Raw genomic sequence first — 22,752 nt, 5'->3', positions numbered from 1 at the left:
AGTCGGTAGCGACGACTATCCATTTGTTGTGCGAAGAGGTCACTGAGAATGGCCCAAGTAGATCCATTCCTATTTGTTGGAACGGTGCTTGAGGAGGGACCACAGGGTGGAGAAAGCCAGCAGGTTTAACTGGTGGTTTCTTGCGGCGCTGACAATCGTTGCAGGTCTTCACGTACCGTTTCACAGAAGAATAAAGCCGGGGCCAGTAATACTTCAGTCGTATTCTTGCTAATGTTTTAGCGAACCCCAGGTGTCCCGCGCATGGCTCATCATGGCAGGCTTGCAAAATGTCTTGGCGCAGCCATGACGGCACGACAAGGACGTACGTATTGGGACCGCTTCCGCAGTTTTTCCTGTAAAGGACGCTTTTGTGCAAGCGGTACGATGATAAGCCGCGCATGAGCGAGCGGGGTAAAACACCTGCAACTCCTTGAAGGTGCTCGATCAACGGCAGCAGCTCAGGGTCAGCGCACTTGTGCTCAGCCATTTTTATGGCGTCAATAACGCCGACAAATGGCAAGTCATGGTCAGGGTCCGATGACGTCGTAGGGTGGGGTGCACGTGACAAACAGTCAGCGTCGCTGTGCTGCCTCCCAGATCGGTAGACAACTATTATGTCGTACTCTTGTAAGCGCACGCTCCAACGGGCTGGTCTGCCTGAAGGATCCTTGAGGTTGGCAAGCCAGCACAGGGCGTGGTGATCGCTGACAGCCTGAAAGGGTCTACCGTACAAGTAGGGTCGGAATTTACCAATGGCCCACCCAACCCCTAAGCATTCTTTTTCAGTGGTTGAGTAGTTCTCAGCCTTGGTGAGACTGCGGCTTGCATAAGCAATAGGGCGGTCTGCACCAGCTTGCCACTGCACAAGAACTGCACCGAGACCCTTATTACTGGCGTCAGTATGGATTTCAGTGTCAGCGTCTTCGTCGAAATGAGCAAGTATCGGGGCCGCTTGCAAACGATGGCGCAATTCATTGAACGACTGCTGCTGCTCGTCCGCCCAAATGAAAGGAACATCGTCGCGTGTAAGCCGTGTCAGAGGCTCAGCAATTCTCGAGAATCCCTCGATAAAGCGCCTATAATATGCGCACAAACCAACGAAGCGTTAGACAGCCTTCTTGTCTGTGGGTGGCGAAAACTCGGCGACGGCAGCTAACTTGTCCGGGTGTGGTTGGACCCCTTTAGGACCAACGACATGGCCAAGAAATTTAAACTCTTGGAACCCGAAGTAGCACTTTTCAGGCTTGATGGTGGGGCCGGCAGTACGGATCACAGAGAGGACACTCTCGAGTCGTGCGAGATGTTCGTCAAACGTGCTCGAGAACACGACGACGTCGTCCAAGTGTACGAGGCAGGTTTGCCATTTGAGTTCAGCAAACACGGTATGCATCATCCACTGAAAAGTGGCAGGTGCGGACCAGAGACCGAAGGGGAGAACTTTGAACTCATAAAGGCCATCAGGTGTCACAAACGCTGTTTTTTTCACGATCCTGTTCATCAACTACGGAGAGACTATCGTTCAATGAATTGCGCCAGCGTTTGCAAGCGGCCCCGATACTTGCTCATTTCGACCAAGACGCTGACACTGAAATCCATACTGACGCCAGTAATACGGGTCTCGGTGCAGTTCTTGTGCAGTGGCAAGCTGGTTCGGACCGCCCCATTGCTTATGCAAGCCGCAGTCTCACCAAGAGACATTTTGCTCGGCGTGAAGACGGGGCTGGAAGACCTGTATCGGTTAGGTGACGGTGACCGGGGGTCACGGAATCGTGGGCCAAACGAGCTCCTGGCGTCCGCGAGGTATGCTTCAATCTCGAGGGGGCGTTCACCATTGCAGTGTCACAAACGCTGTTTCTTTCACGATCCCGTTCATCAACTTCGATTTGCCAATACCCTGATTTAAGGTCCAACGAAGAAAAAACTTGGCATGTTGTAGACGATCTAATGCGTCGTCGATGTGGGGCAACGGATAAACATCGCGTTTGGTGACACTGTTCAATCTCCTGTAATCTACACAGAACCGTAGTGTGTTAACTTTCTTTCTGGCTAACAATACAGGGTCGGCCCACGGGCTTGTGGACGGCTGGATCACCTCGTCTTGGAGCATCTCTTTCACCTTATGCTTCATCGCTTCCCTTTCCACTGGAGACACTCTGTAAGGATGCTGACGAACAGGACGTGCACACTCGTCCGTAATAATGCGGTGCTTTGCGATGGACGTGCGCCTTACTTTGGACGACATTGAAAAAGCAGTCCGCAAATTCATTCACGAGATTCAGTAGATGGTCCTTCTGATGGTCTGGCAGAGCAGCGTTAACGTGAATCCGTTCTTTTAGGCTGGGTAGCTCAGATTTCTGAGACGATGCGATTTTCCATGTGGCAATGTCAGTGACATCAATGATTTCGCGAAGAAATGCGATTGCCGTTCCTCGCGGTACATGCCGATACTCGTTGCTAAAGTTTGTTAGCAAAACTACTGAACATTTGTTTCGCACCTGAAGAAGCCCTCTGGCTATGCAAATTGTGGCGCTCAAGAAGCAGGGGCACGTTTGCGTCAGCAATTCCTTCGTCATCGTCCTCCATGTCGCATCGGACAAAAGTAAGCACGCTGCTCTTGGGTGGCAACGTAACGTAATCGTCAACTACGCGAAGCGTGATGTCACTGTCGTTGTCATTACTGTTCACTATGGCTTGCGTAGCAGCGAAGCTGACTCTAGACACTTGCACGTCGACGATGGCACCGTTCGCCTGAAGGAAATTTATGCCGAGTAAAAGGTCCTTTGAACGTTCAGGAAGAATGACGAAGTCGCCGATGCACGTGAAGCCCCGAATGTTGACTCGTGCCGTGCACCGGCCCATTGGAGTTATGACGTGCCCTCCTGCAGTACGAATTTGAGTTCCGGTCCATTGCGTCGAAACTTCGTTCAGTGTGCGCGCGAGATTGTGGCTCATAACCGACGTGTCCGCACCCGTGTCGATTAGCGCCGTGACTTCGTGGTCATCTATGGTAACTGGTACATCGCAAGATACTGACACCAAACTCTGCGTCTCATTTACGTCATTTCGTCGTCGTCGTAATGGAAGATCTTCAGCGTTCGCAACGTCAGCGACCTCACCTCCGCAGGTCGCTGGACTCAGTTTTCGCGGGAGGCAGGGATGGGTGAGCGACGCCTTGTTGCGCTCGGCGTGAAGACGGGGCTGGAAGACCTGTATCGGGCAGGTGACGGTGACCGGGGGTCACGGAATCGTGGGCCAAACGAGCTCCTGGCGTCCGCGAGGTAGGCTTCAGTCTCGAGGAGGCGTTCACCATTGCGTGGGCAAGGCGCATTCAGTGAAAATCCACGGAGCCCAGCTCGGCGGTAAGGACAGGCCCTGTAGAGGTGATCGGCTTCACCGCAATGAAAACACAAGGGTCTCCGGTCTGCAGTGCGCCATACGTCGCTCTTGCGGGGTGGTCGTGTTTCAGCCATGAATGGCGTGCGGCGAGTCTTGAAGTCGGCAGTTGCTTCTTCAACGGCACGCACACCACGAAAGTCCGGGACATCGCGCGCATCGTAAAAAGTCGGAGACAAGGAACTTGGCGCAGCTTCCGCATACGACATGCGAGGCCGTGGCTGTCGTACCTCGTGGTGTGGTGCCTCGCTTCGCTCCGGGACTTGTACTGCCTGCCTGATTTCTTCCCGGACGACCTCAGCCAGAGCGAGTCGCGGTACCGATACCGGAGCCACCTGAAGCTTTTGCAGCTCCTCTCGGACACCAAGCCTAATGAGCTACCGCAAGGCGTCGGTATTGTCCAAGGGTATAGCGAGAGGCTCACGCGATAGGGTCGACACGTCGCGGTTGTACTGCCTTGTTCGTTGCTGCAGTGCTTTTTCCATTGATATGGCTTCCGCGAGAAACTCTGCGACGGTCTTTGGTGGGTTGCCTATTAGGCCACCGAATAACTCTTGCTTGACACTACACATCAGGTTCCTGACCTTCTTTTCTTCCGGCATGGATGGATCCGGGCGTCGGAAAAGTCGGCACATATCTTCGACAAACATTGCGACGCTTTCGTTCGGCCGCTGTAATCTCGCCTGAATTGCAGATTCAGCTCGCTCCTTGCGATCGAGGCTGGCATATGTGCTGATTAGCTGGCGTCGGAATTCGTCCCATCTCGATAAGGCCGCCTGACGATTCTCAAACCATGTCCGCGCGTAGTCCTCGAGGGCTAAGTAGGCGTTGCGTAGCTTGCGCTCTGGAGTCCAGCCGCTGAATTCCGCGACACGCTCAAAGTGATCGAGACAGTCCTCAACATCCTCGAAAGTGTCCCCATGGAAGGGTGTGGGGATTCGCGGCTGGTTAAGGACGACCTCGGTCAGTGCCGTTGAGGAAGGAGACGGAATTGATGTACTCATCTTTCCGACTCGACTGAGTAGAGGCTCGTTCTCAGGTGGCAGTCCCTGAAGTCGACGGCTTGTCCGTACGTGAACAAGAGTCAGCTCGACCGGACTTCGTACTGGGCTTGTAGACGGCGTTCGATCTGGGCGTGGTAGCATGTACCCAGCACCTCCACCATAAGAATGTAACCTACATTGAAGACGAGTCTTACAAAATATACGCTTCTCTTTAATGGCGGGCCAGAAGAAGAGCGTGAAGCGTACGCGCTGCGTCGTCTTTCATGGCGCCGGCCGTTGCGCGCGCCGTCCCGCGGTGCGGGAGCCCCACAGCATTGTGTCAATATAATGGGAAAAGAGAGACTTCTGCTGCTGTTGCCGATGGCAGCACTGCCCTTTCACAATTACGGGTCAGGTGGTCTACACACCATAATCCAACGATTGCCGTTCGAGAATTGCAGGAAGGGGCCCAGGATATCTATACCAACTTGTTCAAAAGGTGCCCTGCAAGGCTGAACTTATGAGCTCTCCTAACAAAGGTCAGAAGGAGTGGGAATGAAAGCAAAAATACGGAGGGGAGAGAAAGAGGACGGCGACGTTCAGCGGGGTACCTTTCGAACGCTTCCGGAATAAACGCCAACCGTCTTCCTTTATCTGCCTTGCATTTTTAAGTAAACAGTTTACGCGTAACAACATTACCATATCATAAGAAGCCAACAAATACACCGAGAACAGCGTACGGGAAATTACTTGTCATTAATAGTTGCGTTAAAAAATGATAAATTAATCAAAACTGCAATTGATGAAAAACATGGCCGTCGGGCGAAGGGGGGGGGGGGGGGGCAGGGTCAAACGTCTTCGCATTACGCGTGCCATGCTGTTACGAATAAGCTACCACGGCGTCATTTTCCCATCGACTTGCTGGGGTATCTAAATTTATCTACTATATCACTAACCCTGCGAGTTTTCGGCAACCCCACGACTATAAGTCTTGGCGGCGGATATGGAACATCTTTTCAGCAGCAGACGTAACATGGACGTGAACTTCTTGGGCTCAGCAAGCGTTGTACGAGAAAGTGGACCAGGAAAACCCTATTAGCGAAACGATAAAGGGAAAATAGATTTAATACTCTATGCCGATTCCAGAGTTGTGTTAGATAACGTAAAGTGCACCGACCATAAACTAGCGAAGTCTAAGATTTCTCTGAACTTGAAGAGAGAAAGAGTAAAATTACTCGAGTAGAAACAGGCTACCTATACGCAGTAAAGGTAAAAGCAGACAAATTCAAGCTGCTACTTCCAAACAAATATGCAGAAAACAGACAGATCACGACAAAGGCGTAATGAACGAAACTGTAACTAGGCTACCTACCGAAGCAGCAATTGAAGGGGGAGGTGAGGCACCAAGGCAATCAATGCGTAACCTCTGCCAAGAAACAAAGCACCTAATAACGAAACGCTACTGCATAAAAGTGTCCAACTCCATCGATCAGGTAGGATTCGCTAAACTGCCAACGCTGCTAAACAAGAAGAAAGTAAGCATTATAGGAAATTATAGCATCGGAAATATTGAGGAAGCTGTAAGAAATTGCCCCAGCAGGAAATGAGTGGGCGAGATCTCTGCCGTGAAAAATAAGCAGGGTAATGTCTTCAGCAATTTAGATCATATAGTAAAAGCAGCAAAATCATTGTGTACTGAGCTGTGCAGTAGCCAGAGCAGCTACGCCCTCTTCATTCAAGGTAGTGGTAAACAGTATACAGATGTCTTTTCTATAACTGGTGACCATGATTCAAGGTGCAAGACAAGACCCGGGAAAAGCGGCAAGAGAAGGTGGAATAACAGTCAATTTAGTCAAAGATAGAGGAGATAGGTTAAAAATCTTGCGACATTTTTACGCAACGCCTATCGACTTCGAGTGTACCAAAAAGGTGGAAGAATGCCGACATTATACTTATTCATATGAAGGGAGACCTTAAAGAATTATGAATTATCAGCCCATTAGCTAACATCAGTATTTTGTAAAATATTCGCCAAGATTATTTCCAGTAGTATGAGTGCTAGACATGACTTCAATCAACTGAGAGAACAGACTAGCTTCCGGAAGGGATATATTACAATGAATAATGTTTGTGCAATCATTCAGGTAATCGAGAAATATATGGAGTACAATGAAGTACTTTACATGGCTTTCATAGACTGTGAAGAGGCACTTGATTCAGTGGAGGTACCAGCAGTTATAGATGGATTGCATTTCCACGCAGTGCACGAGGCATACGTGAATATCTTGGGCAATATATCTACAGTTTCTACAGCTACCTTGGTTCTATGCAGACAAAAAGTAGCTTTCCTATAAAGAAAAGGGTAAGAGAAGGAGCACTCTCCAGTGCTATTGACTGTGTGCTTGGAAGTATTCAAGCTTTTAGACTGGGACGGCATAGGATGGAGGACCAACGGTGAATATCTGAGCAACCCCCGGTTTGCCGATGACATTGTCCTGCTCAGCAGCACTGCGGACGACCTATAAGAAATAATTGAAGACCTTAAGCGAACAAGTGTAAGAATAGGGTTGAAGGTACTTAGGCAGAAGACGGAGACAAAGGTCCAATAACCTGACAAAGGAATAAGAATTCAGAAGTGTCCTTGAGCCTCTAGAATCTGAACAGGAGCACTTTTATCTAGGTTGATTACCCACAGGGGTCCCAGATCACGCGGGGGAAAGTTAAAGAATAAAAAGTTTGTGTTGCATGCCGTAGGCATTACTAAATCATGGTTAGGAACTTGCCACTGTCATCGAAATAAAAAGTGCACAATCATTCTATTCTGCACTGCTAAATTGTGGGGCAGATCATTGCGAGGTTAACAGAAAAACTCGAAGAGCAAGTTCAGGAGCATGCTTAGAGCAATGGAACGACTAATCTTAGGGGCAACGTTGAGACAAGAAGACAAGCGGTGTGGATCAGAGAGCAAACAACTCCTCTGGGAGTTGCACCTATGCATGAGCATTATGCGACTTGCTCTCTACGCAGCACTGTGCCCTCATCAATATTATGAAACTTGATCCAATCGCTACAAACGACAACAGTACGGCAACATGAACTGCTCCCGACGGAGGTGCAATGTGAATTGATCACGCAAGCAAACGCCTGCACGTGGCGGCGCCGGGTTTGGTGATGACGTTCCGAAATCATAAGCCGTTATCGCTCTATAGCGATAACAGCTTGGTTGTAACCGGATGGCCTGCAGTGCGTCCAGGTGTTGGCAGGTCGCGATCACATCGTTTACGGTATTTGGATTCTTGATCGCCAGTGCGTTGAACGCGACGTGGGCAATGCCCTTTAGGATGTGCCGAACACGATCAGATTCCGTCATTGTGGCGTCAACACGGAGACAAAGGGCGAGGACGTCCTCAATATAAGATGCGTATGTTTCCCCGGGAAGTTGCGTGCGTCCATCAAGCTTTTTCTTGGCGACCTCAGAGCGAAAGTTGGCAGCGCCAAAAATCTGCCGAAGCTGGTGTTTGAATGCCGCCCAGTCAGGCAAGGTGCTCTCGTGGTTGAGGAACCAAGTCCTGGCAACGTCAGTGAGGTAGAGTGCGACGTTGCGAAGCTTGTGCATGTCATCCCACCGGTTAGACTCACTCACGCGGTCATAATTTTCCAGCCAGTCATCAACGTCGTCACTACGAAGGCTAGCGAACATGGGGGGATCGCGCTGCCGCGTGCTGACGGTCCATGAAGGAATGGCCGGTGGGGCAGACAACCCATCACGACAACCCATCACGACTTTCACGACAACCCATCTGCTGGCCATTTGGGTTTCCACAAAGCATACCACTTCGTTAAAAGCCGGCTGTTTTGACCAGGCATGTCTACCTTTGTGTCCAAGCACGTCGCTTCCTGCGTCCAGTGTCAATGGTGGAAACGACCGACTTCGTCTCCTCTTGGGCTTTTAGAGCCCATCCCATGTCCCGAGACGCCCTTTGCAATCGTTGGGAGAGACCTAGTCGGCTCTCTGCCCTTAACGCCGGCAGGTCATCGATGCATCATGACAGCTGTTGGCCAGCTGTCACGTTACGCAGAGACCGCTCCTCTACGCTCTAGCTCGGCCTCCGACGTCGCCACCTTCTTTCTGGATGTCATTGTGCTGCGTCATGGTGCACCTCATGTACTGTTAAGTGACCGCGGCAAGACTGTCATGTCAACAATGATCGAAGAAGTACTCGGAACTTGTGGCACAGTTCATAAGATGACATCCGCATATCAGCCTCAAACAAATGGCTGAACAGAGCGATTTCATGGCACACTAACAGATATGAATGATGTATATCGGTTCAAACTACGACAACTGGGACAAACATTTACCTTTTGTGACCTTTCCTCACAACACCGCTATCCAATGAACTACGGTGTATTCACCTTTCTACCTAGTTCACGGCCGTTCACCGACATTCACCATCGACGCCGCTTTTTTCAATGCCCCAACTAACACCTCCGCCAGTTTACCCGAACAGTTCGTCTCGAGACTTGAGGCGAGCACAGAAATCAGTCAGCTAGATCGCAAGCAATGTTACGACATCTCTCTTCGCGACGTCTCCTTTTGTCCTGAAGAGGAAGTGCTCCTTTGGATGCCCATTCGTACACCCGGTTTGTGTGAGAAGTTTGAATCCCTCTTCCTTGGACCTTACATTATTAATTAACAAACATCCTTCGTGAACTATTGTGTTACTCCCGCAGACGTTTCTTCGGACCATCGTTATCGTGCTTCGCAGATTGATGACATTTCGCGAATCAAACGATTCGGTCGGCGTTTCCTTCCTGGCTACGTCGCGGCCTGGCTGGCCGCTTGCGCTCGCGGGTAAATGAGTGTGATCAGTATTCATACGGTTAATATTCGCACCTGTACATGCTCATCATTACCGTTTTGGACCCTGGTGGCAGAGCTCTCACTCGACAAAATAAAGGAGAGTCGCTGCTTAAATCTTGTTTCAATACATATATATATATATATATATATATTGCTACGAGGTTTAGTGGCGGTTAGTGGGTTAGCGGGTGCAGCCCAGTAGTTCCGGCCAAACGACAGCTCCAGTCAAAGCAGCAACACCGACCCTTTGGTCTGTCTTTGTCTTCCTCACTGCACGAGCCATGCGGCTGTACTAACGGTTGTGCGGTCTTGGTCAGTAATATATATATATATATATATATATATATATATATATATATATATATATATATATATATATATATATACTCGCCCATTCATTTCCAACTGCATCACAATAGTAGGCTGCGACACCAAGAGAAATTAGAAACACAAGTGTCAACGAGGTTTGTACAATTCTCTGAACACTCTGTCGAATCCTACAAATTTTGAAAGAGCCAGAGTTACAGGCTCCATTTAAGTTTCCAGCTTTGTTGTCGCCTTAGCATGTTATTCTGCAGGACATTACTTAGCAGCACATTAATAAAGAACGACAGTGCTTCTTCGCTGCTAAGTGAGACGAAGTCGAAGTAACAATCGATTTGGAGTCTGTTGCTTTCGCATTACGGTAGTCCACAAAAAGAACAATGGTGAAGAGGCGTTTGAGACGTCTTCACTATCCTGTAGATCTTTCAGACGATTTATTAGCTCTCCCTATCTCTTACGACATCGTGTGCCCACACCGTTGCGAAATGGTGCATTCATAGAGCATGTCACTGCTCTTGGGCGGCTCATCGCTTTGTTGCATGCCCCCATAGTGGTGGAGGTCTCTCCTTCCTTTGCACATCGCTCATGTGTTCGGGCATGTCAAAGCTACAGAAGTGCTAGGTAAGGAGGTGGCTCATAATAGCTAACAAGTAAATTGTTGTTTGGTCATCATGGAGGATGGAAATCGTCGAAACAGCTTCATATTTCATTTCATTTCCGACGGCATTGAAACATGGCAACGAACTTAAAAAAAAATTTTGTGCTCTGTTCCAAGAACGTGTCGGTCCTAACTTCAATCATGATGGCTTTGAACGGGCTCACCACCTAGGTGGTCGATATCAAGATGGCCGATGCAGGCCTCTAATAGTAAAATTTATACATTCAAAATAAAGAAAATGGTCTTCAAAAAGTGCTCAAGACTGAAGGGCACTAACGTTGCCATTACAAAACATTGCTCGGGCGCTACACGTCACACCCGCGAAAGGCGTTACGATTTTTCCAAAGCGCTTCCGTAATCCCCAGTTTTCCATTTACTACATGATAAACTATTTCTGAACAACACTACTTATATATTTTGCGGCCTATCTGACAGCGTTTAATAGTTGTAACGCAGAACTTCACTAGAACTTCACTTGGTGCTCCCGGTAATGCAACTTGATCGGTTACGCACAACGCTCGTGGACCATGTTCTAACATACGAGCACGTATTACCTGAAATGGGCAGTCATCGCATCCCCAGCCTAATGTTGCGCCATTGTAGCAATTGGCGAGGGGTTGTAGTTTTATTTCAGTGACGGCCATTTTTCTAATGCAAGCGGGACAATTTTAACTCACTAGTATGTTCAACTGATGCATACCTTATTTTTGTTACCGAATCGTGGTTGACCGAGAACGTATGCAATATGAAATTTTCGAAAGTAAAAAAAAAAATGTTTGATGTCTATCGCTGCGACGACAAAAAGACACGGGGTGGAATTCTGATAGCAGTATCTAGGGCTATCACATCTTTCTTGAATGATGTCTTTTATTTCTAAACCCTATGGGCTTGTATCACTTTATTTAAAAAATAGGATGATGGGGTTTAACGTGCCAAAACCACTTTCTGATAGAAGGCACGCAAAGTATCACTTTATAGTACACTAGAATATAATTAGGCGTCTCTTACCGCCCTCCGAATTCTGCATTATCATTTCTTGATGAGCTTCATGACGTCATCAACAACACTGTATCTCGCCATCTTCCTTTCCCCATTAAACTGTTAGATGATTTTAATTTTCTAAACATCTGTCGGGATGGCGCTCATCCCGTCATTTCTCAGTCATCTTCACAATGCCAAAGTTTTTGAGACCTTTGCGCGTGCTTCAATTTCACTCAACTCGTTACCAGCTTAACTAGTGCTAACATGCTAATTTAATACTAGCTACTCACCCCGAACTCTTGTCTAGTATTACTTTGCTACCCATTCTAAGCGACCACGCTGGGCTACACTTCAATTTAAAGGTTACAAGCCCACGCAGAACATCAAATTTAAGTAATTAGTGATTAAACTAGGGCCAATTTCAATATTGTGAATGAACAGCTGTCAACATATCTAGATTTATATCTTGCCGACTTTGATCAGCGTTCGGTTCCGGAAAACTGTGATCTGTTTTGTTCAAAAATTAATTAGCTTATTGGCACATATATACCTGCCAATAGTATTCGAACTAATGCTAGATTACCATAATATAACCACTCTCACCCGCCATTCAACTAAAAAAAAAAAAACCTGCTTCATCTGGCTAAGTCACGACAATCAGACGCTCGTCGGCATTCGCATTTTTCTGTAGCCACAGAGTATACTAACGCATTTTGCGCTGATAAAGAGCTATTTCTTTGGCGACACATTACCATATATGCCGTTGAAGAACCCCAAGAAGTTGTGGCTATTGTTAACACCAAAGGTAACTATAATATTTCACCTGGTGATGAATCCGGTGAGCCAGACGTGCCAAAGGATTGCCCTCTTGTTTTGAACAACGGGTTGAGTAGCATTTGTTGTTCTTCAATTTTGGAAGCTGACACTCCTGGGGTGCTATAGCGTAAAACTATTCCAAACATTTCTATTCCAATTCTGCTATCAGCCCTCCGCGATTGGTCAAAAACTTTTTTCGACCACCCCCACTTCACCTGTCTGTCAGGCGACGTCACGAAAACCGCGATACTTCCCCATCTGATATGACGTGCACACATTGATTATGCATAATTTGACAGAAAAAAGAAAAAGTTATTTCTGATTGGACCCCTTTTCGCCATTAGCCCTCGGCTATTGGTAAAACGTTTTCGGGCTGCACCCACTTCACCTGCCTGTCACGTGACGTCACAAAACCGCACAAGCTCACCGCGTCAAAGTGACGTGTACGCGATAAAGATGCATTAATATGGCGAACAAAACTGAATTTTCTTCGGAATAGCCGCAGGCTGCCCCGCTCCGAAAGGAATAAAAGATGACTGCCGCCAATCGCTGAGACGCTGGCTACTCGCACCTGCCGGAGAGCATGGGTGTCTTTGCGTATAATAAAACTTCTTGCGTGGCCGTGTAATGTTTTCGAGCACTTTCGGCATGTTTACCACCTCATTCTGCCAACTCTTCTTTGCCGAGGGTCAGTTTTAGCGTCATTCTTAAGCTTCAGTAGCATGCCGCCGCGATTTTCGACCAGCCACCACAAGCTAAGTAAGGGAAAGCCGACCAATCGCAGACCCCGGCACCACCCTCTTCGTCCGGTTATCGATTTTCAGTGCACTGGCTCTGGCCCAGCGAATCCCTCTCCACTTGAGCGTTCTACTCGCCTCTTGTCAGCCAATTAGAAACGACAAGCCGCTCAGTTTAGGCAATGTTATTCGTTTTTCAAGCAAACAAAAGTGACCTCCTATGAACGAAGAGAGCGTTTGATTGGTCTGTTCAGACAACCCTGCGGGTTACCGCCCGGTGCTTGCGTCGGTGGTTACGCAAATTTGACGTCAGGAGATTGGAATAGAAACATATTGGAATAGTTTTACGTTATAGGGCCCCTGATGCCTCTAACCTCGATTTCTCTCCGATGTTTCCCATTCTTATTGATTCGGTTGGCATTGTGAACATAATTGATTGGCTAAAATTATCGTCATACTGTGGGCCTGACCACCATCACCTAAAAATTCCTAAAACAGACAAAAGTTTCCACGTCCATCTTTCTCGCTAGAATATTTCAGCAATCCTTGGATAATGGCGCTTTACCCCAGCAATGGAAAAACCGGGAAGGGGGTTCCTACATATAAATCGAGAAATAGACTTTCACTGCTAAACCACAGACCCATTTCCTTAACTAGCATTCGGTGAAATGTAATGGAGCATATACACTTGTATTATACTCACAAATGTTTACCTTTCTTGTAAGTAATGCCTTTTCTACATCATGACAGCATGGTTTGCACGCTCGCTTTCTTGCGGAACGCAACTTCTTTTCACGCATTCATCAGATCAGGGTTCCCGTGCTGATTGTATTTTTCTTGATTTTTCGAAGGCGTTTGACAAGTAGCTGTCCTTACTTACTTTGGATCCTAATCTAATACTATGGCTCGAGTGCTTTCTTGCTAATCGCTTTCAATATGTTACCATTATTGACCACGATTCACCACTACCTGAGGTAACATCCGGTCTGTTACTTTGTATAGTTTATGTTATTGAGTTGCCTTACCAAGTATCTTCATTGATGCACTTACATGCAGACAACTGCGTTCTCTTCCTCGAAGTCCGTGACCTCGTTGACGAGCAGGCGTTACAAGCCGACTTTAATTATGTCGCAATTTGGTGTAAAACTTGGAAAATTGAACATAAAGTTAGCAAATGTAAACTACTGCGCGTTTCACGTCAGAGCATTCGTCCTCCGTCTTACAACATACAATATTTCACTAGAGACATTATCTTACTATAAATACTTACGTATTCTCATATCCGCTCCTCTTACTACTTCACATTTACTCTATATTCTCTAATGCTTAACCGCACGTTAGGATATCTTCGGCGCTACTTCTGAAAAGCACAGCCTCTCTAAAAACACTCGCGTATAAGACATTTGTTCAACCTTAATTATAATATGCAGCTTCAATCTAGGAACTTCACCCAGCTAACATATCGCAAGCCCTTGAACTTGTCCAGAATAACACAACTCGCTTTATCCTCTCTAATTGCAACCACACAGCCAGCGTAACGCTAATGCAAAATACCTTATTATTGCCATCGCTGTCATTAGGCCGAAATGCTTTCCGTATTTGTCTTTTACATAAAATTTACGTTCGCACGTCTCTCAGAGACCAGCTCATTTCTACACCCACAAATTATTTGTCACGGGTTGACCACAAGAATAAAGACGGCTGCATCCGCTGCCAATACAAAGACGTTTTCTAACTTTTTCACGCCACTCATAACTCAGGACTGGAACCACCTTCCGGCTTCTATTCCCTCTGTGATCGACAGTACGATTTTCGAAAATGCTGGTCTATTTTCTTTTGATACTAAGGCCTGATATATATTTTTGTCTTGTTGCAATACGTATAATACACATATGTGCGCATAGTGCACGTTCGCTGGGCATCTCACATTATGTACGCATCTGGCATACTGGTTCTTTTTTTTTTGCTTTTGGTTTGCTAGACACTTCGTTATTGCCAGGCCATTTTCACTCTTTGGTATAGTTCACGTTTTCCAGTGTTGTTATATTTAAGAGTTTTGTAATGTTGCCACCTTTTATCTGTTTCTGAATGTTCAATTGATTTTTTCAATTCTCACCCCGCTCCCCTCTTTAGAGCTTCGGCACTTGGGGGTATTTATATTAAACAAACAAATAAATGAACATATTTTTTATGTAGAAAGGCTATTTACAGGGAAGCCAAGATGGCGGACGAAAAGCAAGAGCAATGGTCGTCCACTGTTAATTGCGAGTGACGCGCAACATTGCCTGACCGGGCGTACATGATAAAAAAAAAATTGAAAATTTTGCTGATGTTCCGTTCACCATTATAAGCAACAGCATCACCACGCCTGTTGTGCTAGCTGGCTTCGAGTACGCGCATACCGTTTTGCTGAAAATCTAAAAGTTGAGAGAAAAGCAGCATTGATAATTATCGATCGATCTTGATAGTGCTTAACTACTCTTGTCATTTTCACCATTCTTTCGCAGCCTAGTATGCCTCCACAGCATCAATACCATTTTACTTGACGCAGTGGCGCCATGCTCGGTGCAAAATTCTGGTATTCACTCGATGACAATGAGCTTGCAGGTCCGTTATGCCTGGCTGTTTTGAGAGCCGCTCCTTACCTTGGGAATATTGCGATGTATTTCTGTGCTCGTTGACATTGGTGCAGCACAAACAAAAAGTTCTTAGTTTGTTTTGTCTAGTACAGGGCATGCTTTAAGAGCGAATTATGACCCCCGCATTAATTAAGCCTGCAGGCTATGGATATAAACTGCTCTAGGAGACAGTGACGAATGTTGCAGGATCTTGATGCAAGGTCATTAGTTCCGCGCCATTATCAGTGGAATGCAGTATGCTGTACTTCAGTGCTGCACCAAACGATGTTACAATCAATGGCACTTTATGATTACTTAATCTTAGCAAACTTTAGTAAAACAATCAGCCTTCTTCCGTATCAACTAGAGGCGAAAACGCGACGCAGTTATACCCCGTTTCATACATAGTTTTCCAGTGTCTTCGTTCGCACTTGGTTGTAGTTCGATGTTCTTTGACCGAAATTGTGTGCAACCGTTCTTTACGTAAGTGCAGTATTGAATCAAATATATTTTAAGCCTTAGGAACAAAGACACTGTGGTGTACGGATGCGAATACGTTGTTTTAGATCATTTTTATTCTTGTTGTTCTTTTCGCGTTTTTTATTTTAAACCTTTCGGGAGGAACCTTACGTCTTGCGCGAGCGAACATTGTTGTCGCGCAACGAAGCACGCACGGAACGCGCGGAGTGATAACTTTCATTCACCGAAATTCTTGCGTAGCTTCCAGCGTTGACTGCTATCTGTGGAAAGAAGTATAGGTTTTTAATTGCCTTTTGTACTTCAATTACAACCTCTTTGAATACTTTGCTACAATATAATATTTTGAGACGCGTTCAAATTAAGACACGTCATGAATGAGCACGTCTCACGTGTGTTCGCAAGTTCGTAAATTAGCCATCACATGTTTTCGGCAAAAGCTCTCTTTCCTATGCGAGATCGAAACATATTACTTGGGTATCCGGTAACAGCCGGTTATACCACGCGGATAGTTTAGTACAATTTGTTGTTTGTTCTAACGCAAAGAGCATTGTGAAACGCATCTCGCGCTCTGCCTCATTTGGCATGTTATTTGCAACAAATCGCCTTCTTTCTTTCTTTCTTTCTTTCTTTCTTTCTTTCTTTAATCTCAAGTAGGCATGCCTTAGCTCTTCATGCTTAAAGTGCTACCCTTAAATGTTTGCAAAAAGGGCGTATTGTATACCACTGAAAACTGGTCTCGAATAGAATCTTCATAAGCGACTGCTTATTCCGAACGTTCGCACACCGTCATCGTAAACATGCCCGTCCTTTATATGTGCACTTGATATACGATGTGCCACAAACTTGTGCAATACTATTGTACAGTTCCTGATAATCACGCATTCTGGTAAGAAGCCTGAAAGTTTTTAAAACGCACCAGTACTGCGGCATGCACTTCCGGGCGCCATCCCGCAGGCGTTATAGATATGAACGCCAAATTTCGCGGATCGCAAGTTTACCTAGCGAGACCCCTCAAATGCCCTGCGATATCTGGCGGATAACATTCTAACTTTTCCAAGGGTCTTCGTGTAGCTTCTTCTCACTGCTATATTTTTGTGAAGTATCGAGCATGTACGCATCACTAGATTATAATATTGCTGTGAGCATCTTAGAATCCACCTCTACAGCTAACGGTATTTTGACGTAGACCTCAATTTTGATAAGATCATAGAAGATCACTGCCGTTATTTCCCATGCAATGTTCAAATCCTCTGTTTATGGCTGTGTTCAAAAATATGCACTGCACATTGAGCAGTATTGTGGCATGCTAAAGCGTTGGCGCTTTCTGCGTTCAGAGGAACACTGCCTTGAGTTGGGCAAAGGTAAAGATAAAGGACAGCGTCAGAATCCTGGTGTCATTTACCATGGCGGCCTCGGTGTGGATCACAAACGGCAGCGCCGGCAGCGCTACGGACCCCTTGCGCTATAAATATAAATGGTGGAACCCTGTAGTATACGTGCAGGTAAGAACATATACAATTTCCTCTGTAGAAATGCATGTCTTTTGAGATGTCTTTTTTAATGATGATGCGGAGCCGCATGCATTAAGGTGGGGCACGTACATCTTTTTCCGGCTTGCTTGGTTGCTTGGCGCACAATTGCTGTGCCACGTCATGCTAGTTCACACGCTGACCTGTCCCGTCGCGCGAATTCAGCTGATTTAATTGCAAAATTCCTTATTGCTGCTGTCTGGTTCTTCGCTGTCTCTACAACGTGACATCGCTATAGCGCTTACGTGTTCAAAGCGAGTGATCTATAGAGCCAGTGCGGATTGCAGAGGGGATAGTTACGTTGCGCACATGGTCGCATATACGGGCGCTTCGCGGGGACATCATGGCAGTTTAGTGTCATTTTAACTACTAATATTTCTGGAGCCCTGTCCTCTTAACTAGCGGAGCCGCACGTAATAGGGGTAGCGGAAGCAATTTTTTCAGGCGGAAGAACGCTTGCAGTTCACTTTGTCCTATACATAAGCACGAAGTGCTACGTTGTTTTTTTTTATAGGTTTTCTTCTCAACGGAAGCGATGCATTCCTAAAAGGCTAAACAAATCAACAGACCAGTTCTCTTAAATAGGGCAGTCATCCCTTCCTCCGAATGGGGAAGGCGGAAAGCCAAGTGACTAACATGTGGAGGTAGTGTATCACAAGCAATAAGTCCGGTGCGCATTACGTAAACCTGAATCAGCTGTAGGAAGTTGGCCTAAACATTTTACCCACGAATGAATGATTAGAAATTTCGCGCGAGTTCAAGTAAGCTTGCTAACATTATTTTCGTGTGACCAAATTAAGTAAAGGTTGGTAAACGCCGCCTCTTTGTCATCCAGTAAGTTCCCGTACGGGTGGCTTACTCACACTTGTGTCAAATTTTATGCGTCTTTTGAGCTTACCACACGGTAAAATGCTTCGTTTAAGTAGCGCTGGAATACATAACTACGTTTTCTAATCTAATGGAGCGTTGTGAGTTTTCTTTGATCGGACCGCGTATCGAACCTCTACCAAGTATGATTAACAACCGGGTCTCGAGGATCTCTGCTTATGTCTAGCCTACGTGACACCCTAAGATAATCTCTTTATGAGCTGCATCCTCGCGTAATATATGTCGACCGGTGGCTTACAAGAGAGGGCGTCACCTACAATACTCAGGCACTCTACATTTGTGACAAATGCATGTGAAACTCAACGCTCCTAATTAACGAATACATCCCGCCCAAGTTACCGACGATTTTTGTATATAATAAAGAAAGATACACTCCACGAATGTTTGCTTTAGAGAACCCGGTGAATGAAGTCACTCTTGACAATTATTGCTATAGCATCGTGGTGACGAATAAAGCAAATTTCACTTTGCGACCACTGCGAGAGGCGCTAATCTATGTATTCTTGCGTTCACACAGAGTTGCAAAGACACGTTCAGCAAGACAGAGTATAGCTCGAGCGCTGAGACCATGTTCAGCAGCAGCAAAGGCCTTGAAGTTGTGCTGGCGTACGACACCGCGGAGAGCCTCAGGAAAAAGGTATCGCAGCCGTCCTCACGTCGCCAGTGCATTGCGAATTTTAAGAAATGTCGTACTGCGTGGCAAGTTGAAATTGCGCTACTTGTTGAACGCGGTTATCAGTGAAACAAAATGCGTATTGCGCAAGGTTTATTTATTGTTTCTCGAGAATACCTCAAGGAGAATACCTCCATGCAAGGTCTTACAGGAGGGCCGCTGGAAACACAAGGTAGGTGATATAAAAACAAGTTCATTGACAATTTAGCAGCAAATGAGATAAGTGCGTCCGCAAGTTGTCGCACCTGTTAGTGACCCTGAATACATGAATTTTACTGCGTTCACCAATGTGCAAAGTGTTGTTCGGGATGCTTTTGAGAAGCGAATTGCGATTGACAGTAGCACGAACCAGAGTGCCGTCTCTCCTCTGACTCTCACTCTCGCTGTCTCACAATCACTGTCTTTTCACATTGGAAATCACGTGCCCAAAACAAGAATTTACAGCGAGTCTAAGCACCAATATAACGAAGAAGCAATTATTTTAAAGTATTTTAGCAGATCGTCTTGGAAAGCAAAATTATCGAATTGTGCCAACGATTGGGGTATAAATGACGCACTCATCGTCTAACAGACGTATCTGGAAAGAAAATATTAGTGGGCAGGTCGCTAAGGCAAATTATAAAAAGAGGATCCAAGACAATGCTTTGTGGTAAGCAAGATAAAACAGAACTTCAACATAACGAGTTACTTGCATGAACTAATTGCTTCTGATTAGTAAGTAAATTCCTAATAAAGTCTAAGACAAAATGAGGTAGATCAAGTCGTCAGTGGTTTACTAGCGAATAATTATGTCGGACTTTGTCGTACGCCTTTAAAAAGTCAGTGAAGAGGGTGTCCATGGGTAAGTTTTTATTGAATGCTAGTGTGAAAGCCGTGCAGAAAAATTGCGAGTTGACGTGTAAATAAAACTGCGTTTTCGGAAACGTTGTTTACTTGCATTGAAAAAAAAAACGCTGTTCCCTTGCACTGTGGGAACCGCGTTGATGAGGCAAGGAAAAACGGCGCACCGTAATAAGAAACGCGCCGCGGTTCTCGGGGAGCAGCACGTCCCGCAACTCGCCAGTAGTGGTCATCAGCCGCGGTCGCGTACAAAGCGCGAAATTGCATTCAGGGGTGACATTCTCGAGCGATCACTTCCAGTTATACGCCATCTTCGAGATATTTCGCGTGCCTCTGCACTAGAAATGTCGAAGTAGACAACCCAAGGCGCATCTGGCACAGTGTGAGAAACGCCGTCGACTGAAACCGCGACGCAGCTCCAAACGCCCGTTCCGCCACTGACGCGATGGCACGGGAACCAGCGTTTACTTCGCGCACAAAGCCACCGGCAAGCGCCCGCGCCATATGCAGCCGCGAATGACCTAAAGGTGGAGACGCAAGCTCACAAGAATCCTCCCCTCATCGCTCCCGTAGTGTGTGCTCGTTACCACAAGCTCACGTTCCTCCCTTCACGCGGGCAGCTGCCTTTATCGGACGCTTATAGGACAACTCCGGCGACTTTCTTACCTTGTCAGTGTAATGGAAGTTCTTAGGTTACGCACCTGAGAACAGAATTGTTCCACAAATACCCAGGTAATTTTAAATAAGCAAAAAAATTACCGCCCCTTCCAGTCCGTGAACATGGTCGAACAGCGAAGGTGCGTTTTCTACGCCGAATGTTACACTATGCAATTCAAACTTAGCAAGAAGTCTATAACGCAAATGCTTTGCTTTACCATTTTTTTTTTTCACGTCATTCGCGATTTTGTGGTAGGCAGCTTCTTCCTCGGGAATACGCAGTACTCGTGGTCTTCCAATAGTTGTAGCTGGGATGGACTGTGCGGAAACACTAATCCAGGGTTCCGTATTTTGGGCACAAGGCCCACCACTGGTCACGCGGCCACTGTAATCGTTGTGACGATTGGCTGGATTGGCTTGACGATTGACGGGGCCGCCGGCACTTTTTCTTGGTGCAAGAAATGCCGGCAGCCACTCGCTCCTAGTATCGCGCTTCAATCACTGGCAATTGTTCGCTGGGCGCAAACCACCAGCATAATATTCATTTATTTCGGGGCAGGGTGAAATCAATCGTCGATAAATTCGATTCCGATCCAGCTCGATCGCCGAAAATGCACAGTGCGACAACCGTACAAGATTCCCGTATAATATAGCATGCTTACAAGGGGAAAGGGGTCACTCCACCTCCTTTCCCCGTGTTGAGCTTTTCTTTTCCTCTCCTGCTAGGTCACGCAGCCCCTTTTTAGCGAAGTCCGAGAACGATGGCACAGGGTCTGCATAAATAGCTTCGCTGTAAAAAGCGCTGTAATTAAACGGAAACTTGACGAAGCAGCCAAGGGAACGTTACGAGAGGCACACCAGTGGGGAAGGCGCGCAAGGCATGCCGGTCTCGCTTGCGGAAAGAACAAAAGCAGCGAAGAGCAGAATCTCAGCTGATTCGGGACGACGCTGGACCTACGTGTGACGATGTCAGCTGCACCAGGTTTTGGGATCTGTGGGACACTCACAGCTCCAACGAATCCAACGAATCCAGCAGCTCCAGTCCAACAAATCGAAAGCCCCGAATCGCCGTTCGCACTCGATACGCCACCATATGTTGAGCAACCGCCCTTGCGAAACATATCGCGCTGTAACATTAAGTATAAGGGTAGCTCTAACCACTGATTTTATACGTGTTCGTTGTATTACGTGCTTTACCCTTTTTCACTAAAGCTTCTCGCATACTACGCGCCGAACTGCGCCGGGGCACGATCAAGACACCAATTGGCTGCTTCCAAACGTGGACATTACTCAGGAGATTGAGCGGTATGCTTTGCAACTCGCTCTCAGAGATTGGCAGCTGCTCTGCCACTCGCTTAATGGCACAGCTAACTTATCGAAGGCCTGGCGCATATTTCGCGCTATCCTCTGACGCAAGCGGCCAAATTCACCGTCCCAAAGCATAGCTCTGAAACTGAACGTCTCCCCGGCTGAGCTAGCTATTCAAGCAGGGAAGGTCTTTTTTCCCCACCAGAAAATGTGGGTGCCCTGCCTGCGGACCCCTCATCAGACACATCCCACGAATACGACGTCCCCTTCACGTTAGATGAACTAGAGGCAGCACTGTATGACTCCAACCACAATAGCGCCCCGGGACCGGATGGAGTACGTTATTCAACGCTTCTGAACCTTCTGAAATCGTATAAGCTGGCCCTGTTGAAAGTGATCAATGAACATTGGCTCAACGGTCATCTTTCCCCCGCCTAGAAGAAATCTGTGGTGATACCGATTCCAAAATCTGGCAGGCCAAGCCGGTCGTTACAAGACCTCAGGCCAATTTCCTTAACCTCTAACGTTTGTAAGGTGATGGAACGCATGGCTGTACGTAGACTTGAATGGTACTTGGACAAACATAACGTTCTGTCCCCTATGCAAGTAGGATTTCGCCGTGGGCTCTGCGCGCAAGATATTCTCAGAAGGCTTCATAAGGACGTTCTCGCATACCCTAGCAGCGCACAGCTCCGGGTAGTGGTTGGAGTCGACGTCAAAAAGGCGTTTGATTCCGTGCCCCACACTACTATACTTAACCGACTTCAGGCAGTGGGGATAGGTGGGAACCTGTACCGTTTCGTGAAAGCTTTTCTTGCGGACAGAACATTCGCGGTGATGGTTGGGGATACGCTCGGTGAATGCCAACATAATGAAATCGGAGTCCCTCAAGGTGCTGTCATATCTCCCGCTCTTTTTAACATTGCCATGTCAGGCCTCCCACCATTGCTGACATCGATACCCGGTCTTAATTATGCCGTTTATGCGGACGATATAACCCTGT

General features: G+C 46.8%; 1 protein-coding gene across 1 annotated transcript in view; it reads left to right on the top strand.

Moving 5' to 3' along the window:
- LOC129382721 (uncharacterized) overlaps nucleotides 1–22,752 on the top strand; it is a 92,560-nt gene that overhangs the window by 56,470 nt on the left and 13,338 nt on the right. Inside the window, exons 3-4 of the mRNA XM_055066854.2 lie at nucleotides 17,189–17,356; nucleotides 18,789–18,908. Of these exons, the coding sequence (XP_054922829.2) occupies nucleotides 17,258–17,356; nucleotides 18,789–18,908 (219 nt within the window). The 5' untranslated portion in view covers nucleotides 17,189–17,257. The remainder of the gene's footprint in view (nucleotides 1–17,188; nucleotides 17,357–18,788; nucleotides 18,909–22,752) is intronic.

Source organism: Dermacentor andersoni, chromosome 6, assembly GCF_023375885.2.
Source record: "Dermacentor andersoni chromosome 6, qqDerAnde1_hic_scaffold, whole genome shotgun sequence".
NCBI classification, from domain to species: domain Eukaryota; kingdom Metazoa; phylum Arthropoda; class Arachnida; order Ixodida; family Ixodidae; genus Dermacentor; species Dermacentor andersoni.
Note: the sequence above shows the minus strand (reverse complement) of the source record. Positions and strands in the feature narration are given on the sequence as shown.